We start from the raw sequence: 17,804 nt of genomic DNA, 5'->3' as shown, positions 1-17,804 counted from the left end.
CACATCTACAATGCTTACCGAGTCACCGAAGTTAGATTTGACAGCTATTGTATTGTAATAGAAACGTATCATTGACACATTGTTATTAACAAACCTTCTCTTCAAAAATTCTCTTTGATTAAGGAAAGGTCTCCGCTGCGCTCCAACTGGATACCGCACTACCAAACAAGTTTTTTATTACAAAACTATTAGAAAGCATCTAATGCGTGTGTGGCATCTTTCCAATTTTGTAACATACGCTTCGTGTTATTTTACATTGAAATATTAATTTCCAAAATTTTAAATACTTACTGATGATATTATGTGATCCCTTGTGTATTTCTTATTTCTTGTAGTATTATTTTTGCAAAGTTTTACGACGCAACACGGCATTTTAGTTTTAATTATGAGCAAAAAAAGAACATGTGGCACGTCAACGTCACACAATGTTCGAGACTGGCTCGAATACGCCCTTTTGGGCGTAGTATTAGTTGTCACACATTGCGACTACGCCTGCGGTAGGTACCTAATTGCAGCGCAGCGGATGTTCAAAATATAGCAAAATGAAATGAAACTTTAACATTACAGGAGAGATGAATGGTGATAGAAAAAATCGTCAGAACATCGAGAAGGTCAGTGAATGGAAGAAAAAGATTAAATAACGCTGAATGTTAAATGACCAATAATTTATCGTATGCTATAAAACAACAAATATATTATGTAATTTAAAATTGTCTTATGAAAAACAAATAAACAATACACCACTATAAGTAAAAATATAACACTGATATAGGATCAGCTTGTTTTTTTTTTTCTCAATCCTTAACAAAATGGCCAGTTGTTGTCAGCTATGACATCTCGCATTAAAATTCAAATATGTATATTAAAAATTGGATTTTAAATCACTTATTGATCGTAAAAAAATACCACGGATTCGAAAACGTATGTCTCATACTTGAGAAAAACGGGCGGGTTTGTTCTTTTTTTCTTAATTTGGTTATAATAAAATTTTCTAGTGAAATAGCTCGAAGACACTCGATCCTTTCCCAATCTGGTATCATATAACATTTACGTCATAGAGGATACAAATTTGCCTATTATGTCGCATCTGGCATTTTACAACCGCGTCATTTGCGAGGAACTTTTTCCTCTATCAGCCCTGCGGGCCTACCATGAACCCTTACTGCGATTCAATTGACAACCTAAAATGAACTGCTTTGCAATAGCCAAGCAGTTCGAAAGCAGTACGAAATATCGTACCACGACGTTATTAGAGTTATCTAATTTAGGTTGACGTCAAATCAACTGATTAAATCGCAGTGATGTCAATTGAATGTCAAAAATGATATCAACTGAATAGCAAACTAATTTAGTTCGTTCATTCATTCGTACCATTCAAATATATCATTGTCTTGTAACCCATAGCACAGGCTATATATGCTTAACTTGGGGCAAGATAATTTGTTGTTAAAAGTGTGTCAATATTATTATTATTATTATGAGGAAATTTTTCAACCTAAACTGGATAGCTTATGTTAAAGTGAGCGATTCGAAAAAAGTTCGTACTACCTTAGAGGAAAGTGAATCATGTTGTTAATAACTTTTAAAAATAGTGAAAACATACAGAAAAGGAAAATTTTATTGATGAAAGATGAGGTGAGAATACTTTATCGGACTTTTTTTTCCTGTTCGCAAGAATGAATTAAAAAAAATGTACTCTGTGGTCCTGTCAAACCAAACTTCAATGGAGGTGCGTTCATAACTCGTTATTTTTTCTAAACTACCTAAGCAAACATTTAATTTGTAATTCAAAGAACTATATTTCTTTATATTACTTTTATTTAATAAGTACAAAAAAAGCCTTAATGGTTTATATTTTTGACGCTATAAAGCGCAATTTTAAAATATTTTTTTAGTATTATCTACGCAAAAAAACCGCTAAAATTTAAGTACTTTAGGTTTCGAAATGCAACGCATATGGTTCGAGTAAGAGAGACAAAGTTATGCATCTACTGTAGAGCGTCATCCATTTCTCACCACAGACAAATTTATTTCGTTCATTCTTCATAAGGGATCCAAACGCGATTCAGTAAATGGCACTTCATGGTACGAATTTTAGCGATTCAGTTTAGGTACCTAAATCAAACTGCATCAGAATCGCATCGCTTATTAAAAGTTGATGGTAGGCCCTCTGGATGCGCCGCAATTGTCTATTCTCTTATCTAATTTGTTGTTATGGCAAACTATAGTTCAGACAATTCCTGTAAAAAAAAACATAGAGAGTCCCCATAGACAACAGACGCATTAGTATCTGAGTGGCTAATCTAAGGCCAGTTGTCTCTTGCACCAGTTTAGTATCAAATTGTCACCGGGCACCTGCACAGATCGCTATTTGCACGCAATATGCATATAATATGCAATATAATTAATAGTTTATCAGTGGTCAACGACCTAATCGCATCAAGCTCTCTGTGTAACGCAACTCATAAATCATTTCTACAAACGCCAAGAGGACAGTAACACCTATTTTAGCACCAGGAGTTCCTAGAGGATTAGCGAGGGCCTCCAGCTGCAGACCGTTGCCATCTCTTCCTCGAACCTCAGGTACATTTGTATATTGTTTCACCATAACATTTTTAATATCATATGTTTTCCTACGCGCGCTAATACAAGCCCCTTTGTGGAATCAATTATTGGCTGCAGTTTTTCCGAACCGATACGACTCAGGGACCTTCAAGCATAGAGAATACTACCAATTTCAAGGCTATCTAGACTCATCTTTTGACCCCTGGTTTTGCGGAATTCCACGAGCGCATCGTCGCCACTTCCGTGATTACGTGAGCATTTTACCCGTTTCCCCTGCCTATATAAAAATAAATAATAATTTAAAGAAAAAAAACTAAAAAACACGCTTTATATAAAATTCAACTAAAAAAAAATCTTATAACTATATTTACAATACTACGACTACATAAAATTAAAACTATCATTACGTGGAAGCGTACCAAGAATACTGGCAGCATTACCGCGTTGGATAGCAAGGCTGATCCGTTGACCGAAAAAGCTGCCAGCGCTTGGGTTTCCAGTAGCCTTATTGAGGCGCGAAGATAGTATTTTGAACATTCTCCGTGCCTCTAGGCCCCACGGGCCAAGTGTCTCGACACCAAATGGCACAAAGATGTATGACTCACTGAGACCAACATATTTGCGACGCTTGCTGTCTTCGGCAGTCGAAGCAGCAGCCCCAGCACCAACTGACGTAACATGGACATGAGAAGGAGCCAGAGTGTCGACGCAAGTAGCGTCCCACACCAGCGCCCTTCCCCGTGCCCAAGCCACCAGCGTCATTCCATCAGGACGCTTGCCATCGCGGCGGGTAATACCATTTGGCTCTAAAACAGCTGGTATATTAAGAGCGGCAAATGCCCTGCGGATGACTTCATTAAGACTGGTGTGACGACTGATACGGCCTGCCGATTTTAGGCAGGATAACCCGTGGCGTCCAAGAGCATCTACCTTAACACCACATCTACATTGATGTGGTTCATTCAGTTTTATACCTAGCCGGAGTGATACGCATATTGGCAATGTCATATTGTCAAGTAGCGTTCCAATCGGCGCAGAAGGCAAGGCTTGTAACCAAAAGCCCGACTCATTTTGTGTCACGGCCAAAAGACGAGCACGCTCTGTTATGTCAGGAGATGAGATCAAAAGATCATCAAAGGCTTACAAAGAAGTGCGTCCCATGCTTTTTGACACTTTAAATCGTCTGGAAAATTTTGAATGTTTGCAATATTTAGCCAAACATTGTTAGCTTCGTTCAAATACACAATCTCTGAGTTACCTGGTACATGATTTACAATTCTAGTAACCAAAGGCTGCGCACTATGAACTGAAGATAGAAATGCTGGTAAGGCAACGACCGAAACTTTGCGAGTACCCAAACCACCAAACCGTATCGGTAAAAAGGCTTGAGACCATGCACGATCTGTAAACGCGCAATTCAAAACGGTTTCTAAAATATTTTTAAGTGAAATATCAATCACATCAAGCAAATTTGGAAATTTCCATAACGGGCTAGACCTTAAGAGATACGTAAATTTTGGAACAAATAAACAAGACCGAATAATAAAAAAACTAAAAAATATAAAATAAATGTTAATAAATTTAAATTGAAAATAGTGTAAAAAATATATTTCATTATAAAAAAGCGTGGCGTCTAGAAGAATTATTATTTTTATAATATCTTAAAATAAATCGATAAATCTACAAAGTTTGGGGCGTATATACTGTAATTGAATACCACCAATTTACCATCCAATTATGGAACTCTATTTACAAGCAAAGGTTCTTACAGTTCGTCAGCTTTAAATCCTGCAGAGTGTTAAAAAAAACAGCCTTGTCAGTTCCGATCGGGAAAAACTAAAACGAAGCGAAGAATTTTTTCATTGTATCAAACTAGTTTCCCACACCCCTTCTTATGTATTTACTATAAGATACAGATTCTTGTCAATTTACTATCTCAATATATCTAAATACAAGCTTGTCTTGAAAAAGTAGAGATAGCCGAGAGTATAATATACATACACACACGAACACGCACACACACACACACACACACACTAATGTATTGTTATCTGCTGTAGTACTCTACTTATGTAATGTTTAACAAATTCTGATCCTAAAATCGCAACACAACTAACGCAAGCGATGAGCATCAAGCTAAGAGGAAGCATGGAAAAATGTGGCGAATGTTGAGAACCTCATGGAGAGATCGCGGATGCAAAGGCAAACAAAGACCTGGCCGCAGGCAAACATCCTGGTCTAAGAACCTTCGCCAGTGGTTCAATATGAGTACAATGTCACTGCTTAGGGCGAACAAAATCCAATTAGCCTTAATTATTGCCAGCCTCACCAGAAGAAAAAGACATCCTGAAAACTAGGAGTAAGGTCCGAAATACAGGGTGAAACTAATTTAGACACCAGCCTCTTACAAATAGCAGCTCTAAAAATTACATTGATAACATTATTTCTCAACATTTATACAAAACAATACTTAAAACAATATTTACAATACTCACTAAGATTACATGAAATTAAAACAATCATTACGAGGAAGTGTTGGTACACTTAGTATAAACTGGCACCATTTCCGCATTCGAGCGGTAGGCTAATTAATTAACAACCGTTCCCAATATACTATCTACAGATAGAGATAAATTACTACCTTCTACTGTCACTAATTAGCAGTTAATAATCTGAAGCTGTCCCAATATGGGTATATTGGGACAGCTTCAGATTATTTAGATGATAATAATGACTTATCGGGTGATAAGTCATTATTATCGCCTTATATTGGGACGCGTGAATTGAAATTTCCATACAAACTTCTATCGCTGGCTTAGCTATACGTCGTCCCATTGTTAGACAGCGTGTACGGATAAGGTGAGTTACCGTCGATAAGTTTATTGGTACAGAAAAGTCAACGATAGTTACGATTTTTATCTCAAGTAAGAGAAAGACTGAATATTGGGAACGGCCGTAACTGTCTCTTCTCAATCGGTCACCTTAGTCAGAGTGGTCGTGGTTGCTAAGATGATGCGACATTAGTCAACGTTGGTCTCCTTAGTGTTGGGTCGCACTGCCTCCCGCACGATACTCCTCCACTTTTGGCGGCTTGTCGCATTGCGGGAGCACTCCACCACAGTTGTCTGGGTCACTGCTTTGAGTAAATCCGTCCATCGTAAGTGATAATCCGGGTGAGCGTCCTCTCACTCTTTTCCCATCTACCTGGCCCTGCACTATCAACCGATCCTTCATTTCTGGAGATGTGACCAAAGAACTTCAGAATTCGTAGTCGCACAGTCGACGATAGCCTTTTGTTTACCTTCACTTATTTCAAGATCCAATTGTTGGTTCGGAAAGCCGTCCAACGAATCTTCAGGAGTTGCCTCCAATACCACATCACCATCATAGTGAAGGGGACCAGGTTCAGCCCCGTAGAGCATGATTGGATACACAATGCACCTCATAAGTCGAACCTTGGTGGTTTTGGTGATAATTAACTAATTAATAATTAGTAATTGAATATAAATAAACTTTGAAAAAAAAAAATAACTCTAGATCTTTTTCTTCCTCTTCACTGATGACTTAAATCCCATAAATACTGTCGATGGGAATAGTGCCACTCACGTAAGGCTCACCGCCAAGCCGCCGTTGATAAGCTAGTAGACTGGTTCAGAAAATGGCGGAATTAAATCACAGAAAGAATACCGCAGTTTTCATTACTACAACTAAAATGTTATCTGTGGCCCCTGTAGCTAACGATAAAATACGCGGAATACGTCAAAAATATAAATATTCAGGTGTTTTCAATAGTAACATGCTATACAGTTGTCGATATTAGCTTTGTTGAGATTTGATCGCCTTGTGCTGTTGGACCCATCAGCGCAAAAACTCAAATCAGAGTTATCCAGGCACATTACCGATTCCACCGGTGACCCAAGATCTGGTGTACGTACCAGATCTTGGGATCTGTACTCTGTCAGAGGATAAGTTTGGCCATAAAATGTTACCAGCTTCTTGGGCACATGCCAACTGCTACCTTAAAGATATTTACTAATCCTCAAAGATATTACGGTCTCACTTCACACTCACGGGAGACACTTGGCCCGAGGGTCCAGAGGCGCGGAGAATATACAAAGTACTATCTTTTCGTCTCAATAAGGCTAATGGAAACCCAAGCGCTGGCAGCAATTTCGGTCAACGGATCAGCCTTGCTATCCAACGCGGAAATGCTGCCTGTATTCTTGGTACGCTTCCACCTAATGATAGTTTTAATTATAAGCAGTCAAAGTATTGCAAATATAGTTATAAGACTTGTTTTGTTTGAATAAATTATGATTACATGTTAAATATGATTATTACTTCCATTTTGAGTAGTTTAATAGATTATTTATGTAACGCTTTATTTCATTTATAATAAACCGACTTCAATAAAGGAGGAGGTTCTCAATTCGTCGGTATATTTTTTTTTATGTTTGTTACTTCAAAACATTCAACTAGGTGAAGCGATTTTGATAATTCTTTTTTTATTTGAAAGCTGGTGCTTCCCGTGTGGTCCCATTGTAAATTGATCCAGATTTGACAATGGCATCCATGAGAAAACCATATATTCATGTTAATAAATGTGATCGGGCTCCGGATACAGCTTACTTATAATTTTTAATCAAATGAAAAAAAGGTGAAAACTTCTACATTATTCAGAATCATCTGAAGTCAAATACACAGCTATTTAAAACATACTACAATGTGAACATTACAGTTGGAAATTGAGATAACAGTGATTAATTAATGTTTTGTTTAGTCTTCGCCATGTTGCTACTTATTTGCAAATGTCTTATAAATTATCTTATAATGTAGTTATAAACAGGCAAGTAAAATATCAAAATAGACTTAATATAAATATTGATAATATATTTTGTAGATATTTCGTATTATATTATTCATTACAAATGTTAGATTCAATGAGAAATAAAGAGCGGAAGCCATTTTGTTTTAATTAGAAATTGTGCATTAGGCGTGCAGGTGAGAAGAAGTACCTAATGGATAAAATGAAAAAAGGTGACATAATAACCGACGATAGAGGTAAGTAAATGTAGCTAAAAATTATGATCTTTGAGTTTTATCTATTCGTATAAATAAAATTGGAGTTTCTCTTTTTAATAAATAACTGTTAAAATAGAAATAACTGTTCTTTACTACAAGTATTTCAATATCATTATAACAATTTTTACAATTCTTGTCTGTCTGCCTGTCTATTTGTTCCGACTAATCTCTGAAATGGCTGGACCGATTTTGACGGGACTTTGGGTAGCTGATGTAAAAAGGAGGCTACGTTTATATTAAAATATTCTTTTATTTAAGAAAATTAAAGTAAAGTTGCAATGTCCAAGAAACGGTTTAACTCAAATATTACAAGTAATTTATATGGCAAAACAACGTTTGCCAGGTCAGCTAGTATTGATTAAGGACCTTACAAATACTAATATTTTAGTTAAGGTGGGTGATGTTATGTTGGAAGTTGTCTTAGCATCAGGTGAATAGTTTTACTTTGTATCATGACTTAATAATTATAGGTAGGGTGGAAGATTCCATCAACTCGTTCACAGTGGCTGTTTTGAAGTACTATATCACTGATCACTCACTCTATCATCAATTATACAAATTAAAATTAATAGCTAAATTAAAGTGGATTGTGTTATATTTTATAATAAACTCCCAAATGAAATTAAAATATTACCTATTAAAAATTTAAATGTATCGTAAAAAATAAATTAACATCTAAGGCCTATTAACAATATTAAAGATTATTTGAATGATGAAGATAGTTGGAATTAATTTTCTAAATTTTGTTCATGATTATTGTTATACTCATTTGAATCCTATTGTAACTTTTGTACTTCATCATGACTTGCACTAAATAACTTAAAAAGTTTTACAGTGAATAAAGATTTTTTGACTTTGAATAACACCATGTTTTATAAAAGAAAGTATAGAAATCGCTTCATTTCACATTGTCATATTTCAAAACCAATATGCTAATAACATTGTAAAGCACAAAAAATTATTATTACAACCATGAGAAACAGAACTGTAGCTAAAATAAAATGTAAAAACAAGGAGACGGCTAATTAATCAGTGCGGAGAATTTACGTGAGGTGAGTAATGTTTTATGTCCATGTCGCACCTACTCCCATAACAATTGGGAACTGTACTCTCGAAATTGTCGACGAGTACGTCTACGTCGGACAAAGAATCCAGTTAGGCAGGTCCAATTTCGCGAAAGAGGTCACTCGTCGAATCCAACTCGGATGAGCAGCGTTCGGGAAGCTCCGTAAAATCTCGTCCCAAATACCGCAGTGTCTGAAGTTGAAGGTTTTCAACCAGTGTGTATTGCCAGTGATGACTTACGGTACGCAGACGTAGTCGCTAACTATGGGCCTTATGAGAAAGCTCATGGTCGCTCAGAGGATAATGGAGAGGGCTATGCTCGGAGTTTCGTTGCGAGATCGAATCAGAAATGAGGGAATTCGTAGGAGGACCAAAGTCATCGACATAGTCCAAATTATTGTGAAACTGAAGTGGCAGTGGGCAGGGCACATAGTTCGACAGACAGATGGCATAGCCCTTGGGGTAGTAAAGTCCTCAAATTGCGACCACGTACCGGAAGACGCAGTGTTGGTAGGCCCCCCACAAGATGGACCGACGATCTGGTCAAGATCGCTGGAATACGTTGGATGAGGGCAGCACAGGACCGATCGTCGTGGAAGCTTTGGGGTAGGCCTTTGTCTTTTGTAGTCGTCTTCCGGCTGATGATGATGATGATGAAGTAATGTTTTTATGTACCTTGATTATGACTCTGAACAAGCTGGCAGGTAGGCATGCGATCGTAGTACATACTAACACTACTCAATCGTCCACATTTCGTTCCTTAGAAAATACGTTATGTCTGGTGGCAAAATGTTTATTATGTAAATGTTAATTATTTCATAATGTCACAGTCTTAAATCATAGCGAAGTGACTAGAGCAGTAAATGTTTGTCCGGGTTTGAATTTGTGTTACAATTATGGAACTGTACATTTCGGGGCTTAGAGTCGTTTACAAGATCATTCACTATTTAATTTTGCTACCATACGATGCTAAATAGTTGCCCTGAGTAATTGTAATGATTAGATAGTATTATTTTTTTCAACCCATCTATTCGAGACCGACGCGGTTCGCCTTTAAGTGCACACAAAGGTAGTGTTTTCTAAAAGAAACTTTTAGCGGGCAGTGATGAGTTTTTTAACCCTCTTTATAACATGCCACAAGAAATTGGTACTTATTTGAAGTAACCAGATATCAAGCTGTATACAGACATTGTTTTCGTTGTTCTTCTGCTACCCTTTTGGCAGATTCTGGAGCGGATTTAAATGTTCTCAAGCGACATGGAGGATGGAAGTCGAGTGCTGTAGCAGAGGGGTATATAGGAGATGCCATTGAGAACAAGGCGAAAACATTTGAACGCATTGTGGAATACATTATATTGCAACCTTCAGTTAATCCATCCATTCCACTGTCACCGTGCCTATCTACATTCAAACAACGAGATTCACTTTCCTCAAAATAAGCAAGATTCAGACATTATTTCAAACACGTAGAATATAAAATGTGCAACAATCTCTATTTGCGAAAATGTCTCAAATGTGAATATAAGTTTTTAGAGACTGAGGGTTTGCTGGTTAAATAAAACAACTGCTGACGATTCTTGAGTAAAATGAGGAATATATATTTCGATTCAGGTGCACTATATTTATACAAAATACTTAAAACTAATAAGCCAATTACAATTCTTATTTTAACATTTTTTTTACAAATTTACAAATTACACACCAATACAAATACCAAAGCTTACATTTTGACCAATAGCTAAATGTTTCATTTAGTTATTGGTCAAAATATTGTAGCATTATTTTAGAATTAATAATAATATTATTTGCGCTATCTCATTCTAAGACTATAGCTATCGTAGTAAATCATGTCATGCCGGCTGCCGAATTCCACAACCTCGAGTATCGACTTACAACGCGAGTCAATTGCGTGCCTCATTCATTAAAACTGAATGGATAGAAGCGATTAGCGTAGCCACGCTAATTACTAACCGCATAGATAAGAGTATTAATATACTGACATAGATAGGCAACTCGGCACTTAAAATAGCCTTACCCGTTAGCGTCGTCTGGACGCCGGATAGTGCAACTTTTCCTATGTGTCCTACTAAATGTCTTACTAAATAACAATATTAACCCCCGAGGTGCCAATCAGACGTCCGACTATCAAAACTACCATTGAGTGCCAACTTGGCACGCAACGGTAGCAGATATTTATTCGTTAAATATACACAGAGAAAGACAAGCTACATGATATACCACAAGAAAGGTAATTTAACATACTATAAAAGTAAGAATATTTAATTTTAAAATTTTATCTGTGTAAAATACGACAAGCCGTCAAAATGCGGTCAGCCGTAAAATTATCTGTAGCAGTCGATTTAAAAATTATTTTTTGTTTTATCTATGATGTTTTAGTAACTATTCTATAACTAATTAGTAACTTTGAAGTATGTTTTAGTTATAAAAAATTACTACATTAAATCGTAATGTAATCTGTAGGGAAATCTAAAAAAATCATAAAAAATGCATGACAGCCCTACTTTAAACGAAATTTGTTTAAATTACGCAGTATCTATTGTTTATGTAATCTAACAAAGTGCTAGCTTGTTTAATAATAAAACCATTGAAATTCGTTTTTATAAACAAGCCGAAACACTTCAAAAGCAATAAATTTTATTGTGTAACCCGAGCCCGTTGACTTGGCGTCGGTAACGCGCGGCGGCATAAGACTGGCCATCGCGCCACGCGTTTTATGGCGGCTCAGCCACTGACGGGTTACAATAAAATATGGGGTGCCTTTTATTTTCTCGTAGTGGTGATGAACATTCTACTCACTCGGGCGCGGGGTGACGTACTTTGTATCCCTCGCTACGTTCAGGATTCTACGAAAGAAGTTTAGAATCCCTCACTTTGCTCTGGTTTCAAAAAAGCACCCTCGCCGTCAAAATATTATTTTGCTCCCTTATGATATTATTATTATTTTCCTATTTGCCATCATTTGCTGTATTGCAATCTATTCCTGGCAGCATTTGTAATTATAAATAATTAAGAATATAGGGCAAACTATGAAATACAACATCTCCTCTACATGTGGTTTTGAAGAGTAACTAATATACCTAAAATATAAACCTACAGTTACTTAATAATTTTAGAATCTTTAAATAAATTTTAAACATATTATATTGTTTGAAAAAAAGGAAGTGCTGTAAATCTTACTACTCTACTGCAAATCATACTTGTCTTTATGTCTCAACGTAGTGGTTAAATTCTCATTGTTTATGTCTAGGCAATACAACGTTTGACGCTGACACAGCGGTCAGCTAGTATATATATTATATATATAGGGCAAGTCTTAAGTTTGTTACAATACCGTTCACGAAAATATTATCAGGCTGGCGAGACTCTCTAAGAAAAAAGTGTCGATTGTATGAGACGTGCAGTCTTTCACAGATTGACGGTTATAATCTTGTTAAAAAAGGAGATAGCCGAAATCCACTACGTTATAAGCAACTGTTCGCTTTCAAACTTAGCCGGATTATACTTCGTGGCCAATCGCGATACTGTAATTATTAATATTTCGAACTTATGTCAAATGACTGCACGTTTCATACTAAACATTTCATTTCTGTGGTGAGGCAGATATTTTTAAAGATTCGTTACCTACGTCAAAAAAAAATACGAGATTGTTAGGCGCCAAATCACTGATGTTCTTTTTCTTTTTATTTCTTTTCAAATTTGCATGTATCTTGATTTTATCATTTTTGTTTTATTTTATTTTATTTTGTTCTTGGTGTCACGGAAGTAAAGACTGTGCATATTGTGACACCATAATCTGTTGTACATTCAACTCATATTATGTTAATATTCGATATATTTTAAGCGTATTAGAATGTAACAACTACTATTTGTCCTTTAAATAAATAATAATAAATAAATAAACTAAATTTCAAATTTAACTAAGGCAGTCCGACTCTTATTACATAGTATTTACATCCTCTTTGAATCTTACGACTAAGATTAAAAAGTAAGAAAAATTATATATATAATGGCAATATACCTTTTTTGTTTGTTTTGTTTTATGCATGGCCTCCACCAGCTGGCTATGGATGCGGTATTCGACACTTGCAGATGGGCTGCATGTGTCTGACGATGATCGCTCTCTTCATAGCGCGCGGCAGCATGGGTGTCGCAGTACTCGCTATGACGGACACCAGGCGGAACAATTCTAAAATAGAGGTTTGTTTAGCATTATATAGTATGAGACATAAAAAAATTAATAATATTGCCTTTTAGTGATTGCAAAAGAAACTACGTTTAAAAAAACCGACTTCAAAAACTCAAAAGAGATTTAATTTAATACACCTCTAATGCTAATCTTATACCTTTAATATTAGTAATATAATTGATAGGGTTTTAGTCGGTGCTTACCTGCTTGGGATGTTTGGTTCTAGACGAAGCTATCCCGCTCAAAGTCACGCATGGCGAGTGTAGGTACCTGCTATTACATTTGGCTTGGCACCGACTTCAAACCTATCAATAGGTACCAGCTGTTACAAATAATAGTATTTTATAAAAGTTAAATCTCCTATTAAGTTATTTTATACTTTTGAGTTTTTGAAGACGGTTTTTTAAACGTATTTTTTTTTATTTTTTAGTGTCATTAATCAATTAAACTAGAAGATTTCGTTGCTTTTTATTGTCATATATTAAATAGTTATTTATTGTAGCTATGGGTAGGCAAAGGTTAAACAATATAGATCCCCTATTTCACGTTCTTGTGAGACACTAAAATATCGTGAAGAAAGTTTGTTAGCTATGAATGATAGGTAGCTTAAGACCCACTTATCGTCAAACGGGCTAATAATAATAATATATAATCAAAGTAAATGAAAACTCCTAAAAAGCACTACATAAACTATAATAACATCATCCACATACACAAAAATATTCATAAAAAACTTTCATAAAATGTAAACTACTGGGCCGAACTGCTTAAAATTTTTATGGGACCAAATGGTAAACGTTCCGCATCAAACTAAAGAATGACGAAAATCGGATCATTACTTTATGACCCAGTATTCCTATACAAGGCGAGGCTTTATGGGAAGTGTTGTCGAACAGCGGTGATACGACAAATGGTTTTTTTTTTAGGGTAAACGCACTAACTTGAGAGATTCATTTTATCTCATTTCCACGACTTTCTCAAAAGAGGACTCGATAGATGATACAATTTTCTTCCGGCACATGTCGACGATTTCCCGAGAGAGATCTGCATGACCCGTTTATGCGGCATCACCGGTACTATCATCTGCACAGCAAGGTATGTTGGAGGCGTCCAACATATCGTTGACAACGATGTTGAGTTGCGGTGTGATATTTCACCTTCACAAATCTTTAATAGTAAGAAACATGTAGGCTTCTAACGAACAAGATTACTTGGCCTACCACTGGTTTAATGTAAAAAACTTGAACAAATTATGCTGGTAAATTTTTTTCTTCGTATTATGTATATGACACTACTCCTCAAGGAAAATAGGTATGGGTGTCACCATATTTTTTTTTAACTTAAATATAAATCAAATAGTAGGTTATATATTGTTGGTATTGACAATTTTTTATAAACACTAACTAAAAATAATTGTGAATATTATCATAAATCCTCAATATGGTGTAAGGAGCCTAATTATGACGTGAAGCAGTAATGTGTAAGCATTACTGTGTTTCCGTCTGAAGGGCGCCGTAGCTAGTGAAATTACTGGGCAAATGAAACTTAACATCTTATGTCTCAAGGTGACGAGCGCAGTTGTAGTGCCACTCAGACTTTTTTGAGGGTTTTTTCAAGAATCTTGAGCGGCACTGCATTGTAATGGGCAGGGCGTTTTTCAATTACCAGTCTCGTCCCTTATTTTCATAAAAAAACGTTTAATTTTGCAGGTATATGACTGGGACAAGAAGACTCAAGGCCTGATACTATCGTCGTTCTTCTGGGGTTATATTTTAATGCAGATTCCAGCCGGCATCATCGCCCGGCGGTACGGCGGGAAGCCCGTGATGCTGTTCTCTTTACTGGCTAACGGATTTGTGTGCGGACTCCTTCCTTCACTAGTGAAAGTTGTATGTTTCATTTGAATGATTATAACGATTACTTACAAATATAACACATGTAACGTCCAACATTTTAGTATAACTAAGGAGGTAGAAGGAGAAATCTCATTATTTTATGTATGAGAAATAATGGCGAGACAAGCAATACGTTCGTCTAAGAGTGGGTAATACGCGATGCCCAACGCAATGCCGCTTCTAAGTAGTAGAGAGTAGAGATATCGCTTCATTGTGTTTCTTCTACCGCATTTATCACGGGAAGTGTTCCGAAGAGCTGGTTGACTTGATTCCTGCCGCTGCATTCCACCTTCGCACGATACGCATCAAGTTAGGATATCATCCCCACCAAAAGGATGCGTGGCGGTCCTCCACAGTGCGGTTTTCAAGGAGCTGTCTTCTATGTACTACAAAGCTGTGGAATGAACTTCCTTGTGCGGTGTTTCCAAATACAACGGTACGACATGGATACCTTCAAAAAAAGCGCGTACACCTTCCTTAAAGGTTAAACGCTCCCGTGATTCCTCTGGTGTTGCAAGAGAATGTGGGCGGCCGCGCTCGTTTGTCCTCCTTTTCCATAAAAAAAATAAGCGGAACTAATGGAAATTCTGTGTGGCATCACTATTGCGCTTGTCGCATTGCATTCAAATCAAAACATTATGATGTTTGCACATTGCTACTTCACCACACAAAAAGGCGCCATTGTGGTACTCACCGAGCTAGCATCCTTTCAAGGAACCATTCCACTTATGGATCTCCTAGTTACCTGAATCTAGTCTCTTCTATTTACCCTGGGGTGAAACTGGGAAATCAGTATCTTCTTTTCAGTTACACACACCCCTGATGTTGTAGGTTCCAGTGATATATACGCAGAATAGTGTATGTATGTGACCACTCCGGATTCTTGAAAAACGCAAAAATTCTGAGCGGCACTACATCTGCGCTCGTCACCTTGAGACATAGGATGTTAAGTCTCATTCGCCCAGTAATTTCACTAGCTACGACGCCCTTCTGACCGAAACACAGTAATGTTTATACATTACTGCTTCACGGCAGAACTAGGCGCCGTTGTGGTACCCATAATCTAGCCGGCATCCTGTGCAAAGGTGCCTCCCACTGGTAAAGTCTTAAGTCTGGTAAGTCTTAACAGCTGTTGACATTAAGCAAATATTCTTTCGGTGACAATGGTGTTTCACAAAAAGCTTGTAGTTAATCAAAAGCATTGATTTTTTGCAAGAGCAGGATAAACGAGGGTATGGGTTACCTGATATTAAGTGATTACCGGTTAAATCAAGATCGCCGGAATACGTTGGATGAGGGCAGCGCAGGACCGATCGTCGTGGAAATCTTTGGGGGAGGCATGCGTCCAGCCGTGGACGTCCTCCGGCTGATGGTGAAGTGATTAGCCTCGCTTTCATTATCTTGCAAGACCAGAAGTGTAATGCGTAATGGTTTTTTTTCTTTGGGTGAAAAATGAGTATCAGTGTTTAACGATGGTTCCAACTGTCTCCCTCTAATGATGGGCACACCGTTCGCAGGGTGATTGGAAAATTGTGTGCGCATGTCGGATGGTGATGGGGCTCACGCAGGCATGCCTCTTTCCCGCCAGTCACACCATGCTGGGCCGCTGGCTGCCGGCCCATGAAAGAACTTCATACACAGGAATTGTCTATTCAGGTACTTCACACAATTCATTGTTGATATTATGTGTGTCACTCTCAGTCAGATGTAATGATTGAAGAGCTTTTAAAGTCCCTAGAGAAAACATCACCTGACATTTAATTGAAATATTAACTAAAATGTAGAGTGCAACCCTCAATTTACATTCATTTTTTAAAGTACAATCAAAATCGCCGGCATTAATCGAAAAGTTGGGTAATACGAGTATATCCCATAGGTCCACAGATAGGCATCATGATCGGCATGCCACTATGCGGTATCCTGTCGGCCACTGCCATGGGATGGAAGCTCATCTTCTACACGATATCAGCCATCATGTTTCTTCAAGCGGCCGTCTGGTGGTACTTCGCTGCAAGTACTCCCGGTGACCACAAGATGATAAGCAAGCCTGAAAAAGAATATATTGAAAAGGCCCTAAACACTGCCCGTCCAAAGGTCAGTAATAATTATCATCCCATTGAAGTTTTCCCCAATATTCATTAATCAGGCTTACGTAAATAGCGTCTGATGACGACGGTTACCAGTGTGTGATAATAAGTAAGTGATGACTTACGGAACGCAGACGTAGTTGCTTACTATGGGCCTTATGAGGAAGCTCATGGTCGCTCAGAGGGCAATGAAGAGGGCCGTGCTCAGAGTTTCCCTGTGAGATCGAATCAGAGATGCGGAGATGCGTAGGAGAACCAAGTCACCAACATTACCCAGGTGGTTGCGAAACTGATGTGACAGTGGGCAGGGCACATAGCTCGATAAACAGATGGCCGTTGGGGTAGGAAAGTTCTCTAATGGCGACCACGTACCGAAAGACGTAGTGTTGGTACACCCCCCACATGATGGACTGACGATGTGGCTAAGATCGCCAGAATAGTTTGGCAGCACAGGCCTGATCGTCATGGCGATCTATAGGGGAGGGCTTTGTCCAGCAGTCGACGTCTTCCGGCTGAAATGATGATGATGAGGTTTACGTTATTACGTATTCGCAGACTATATGAATTGATTTATTCATACTAATAATATTTTATTAAGAACATTTCAAGTAACAATTCAAGTTGCATATGTTGTGGAGACAGTAACAATATGAAGTAAACGTAATTTTGGAATTAAGATTTTTTTATCAAATCTAATCATCTTTATCTTTCTAATTTTTATTTTTATTTGTATTTACACGGGGAAGAGTAAGTTATAATAATGGCAGCGTGGCCACGTTGGATAGCTACGATGATCCGTTGAACAAAATAGCTTGTTTTTTATAGAAAAATAAGAGACGAGACTAGAAGGATGTTCAGCTGATGGTAATTGGCACGCCCTGCCCATTACAATGCAGTGTCTTG

General features: G+C 37.4%; 2 protein-coding genes across 8 annotated transcripts in view; both read left to right on the top strand.

Annotated features, from left to right (window-relative positions):
- LOC126975304 (nose resistant to fluoxetine protein 6-like) overlaps nucleotides 1-774 on the top strand; it is a 31,086-nt gene extending 30,312 nt beyond the window's left edge. The window contains exon 13 of the mRNA XM_050823122.1: nucleotides 568-774. Within this exon, the coding sequence (XP_050679079.1) occupies nucleotides 568-641 (74 nt within the window). The 3' untranslated portion in view covers nucleotides 642-774. The remainder of the gene's footprint in view (nucleotides 1-567) is intronic.
- LOC126975316 (putative inorganic phosphate cotransporter) overlaps nucleotides 1-17,804 on the top strand; it is a 44,762-nt gene that overhangs the window by 14,115 nt on the left and 12,843 nt on the right. Inside the window, exons 1-5 of one of the 7 annotated variants that reach the window (XM_050823144.1) lie at nucleotides 2,424-2,583; nucleotides 12,791-12,930; nucleotides 14,629-14,808; nucleotides 16,332-16,470; nucleotides 16,691-16,908. In XM_050823144.1, the coding sequence (XP_050679101.1) occupies nucleotides 12,823-12,930; nucleotides 14,629-14,808; nucleotides 16,332-16,470; nucleotides 16,691-16,908 (645 nt within the window). In that variant the 5' untranslated portion in view covers nucleotides 2,424-2,583; nucleotides 12,791-12,822. Of the gene's footprint in view, nucleotides 1-2,423; nucleotides 2,584-7,438; nucleotides 7,627-8,675; nucleotides 10,324-12,379; nucleotides 12,931-14,628; nucleotides 14,809-16,331; nucleotides 16,471-16,690; nucleotides 16,909-17,804 lie in introns of those variants that run through there. The other 6 variants (XM_050823148.1, XM_050823142.1, XM_050823141.1 and 3 more) reach the window with 6 other exon arrangements.

The sequence above is a fragment of the Leptidea sinapis genome, chromosome 35 (assembly GCF_905404315.1).
Source record: "Leptidea sinapis chromosome 35, ilLepSina1.1, whole genome shotgun sequence".
Lineage (NCBI taxonomy): Eukaryota > Metazoa > Arthropoda > Insecta > Lepidoptera > Pieridae > Leptidea > Leptidea sinapis.
Note: the sequence above shows the minus strand (reverse complement) of the source record. Positions and strands in the feature narration are given on the sequence as shown.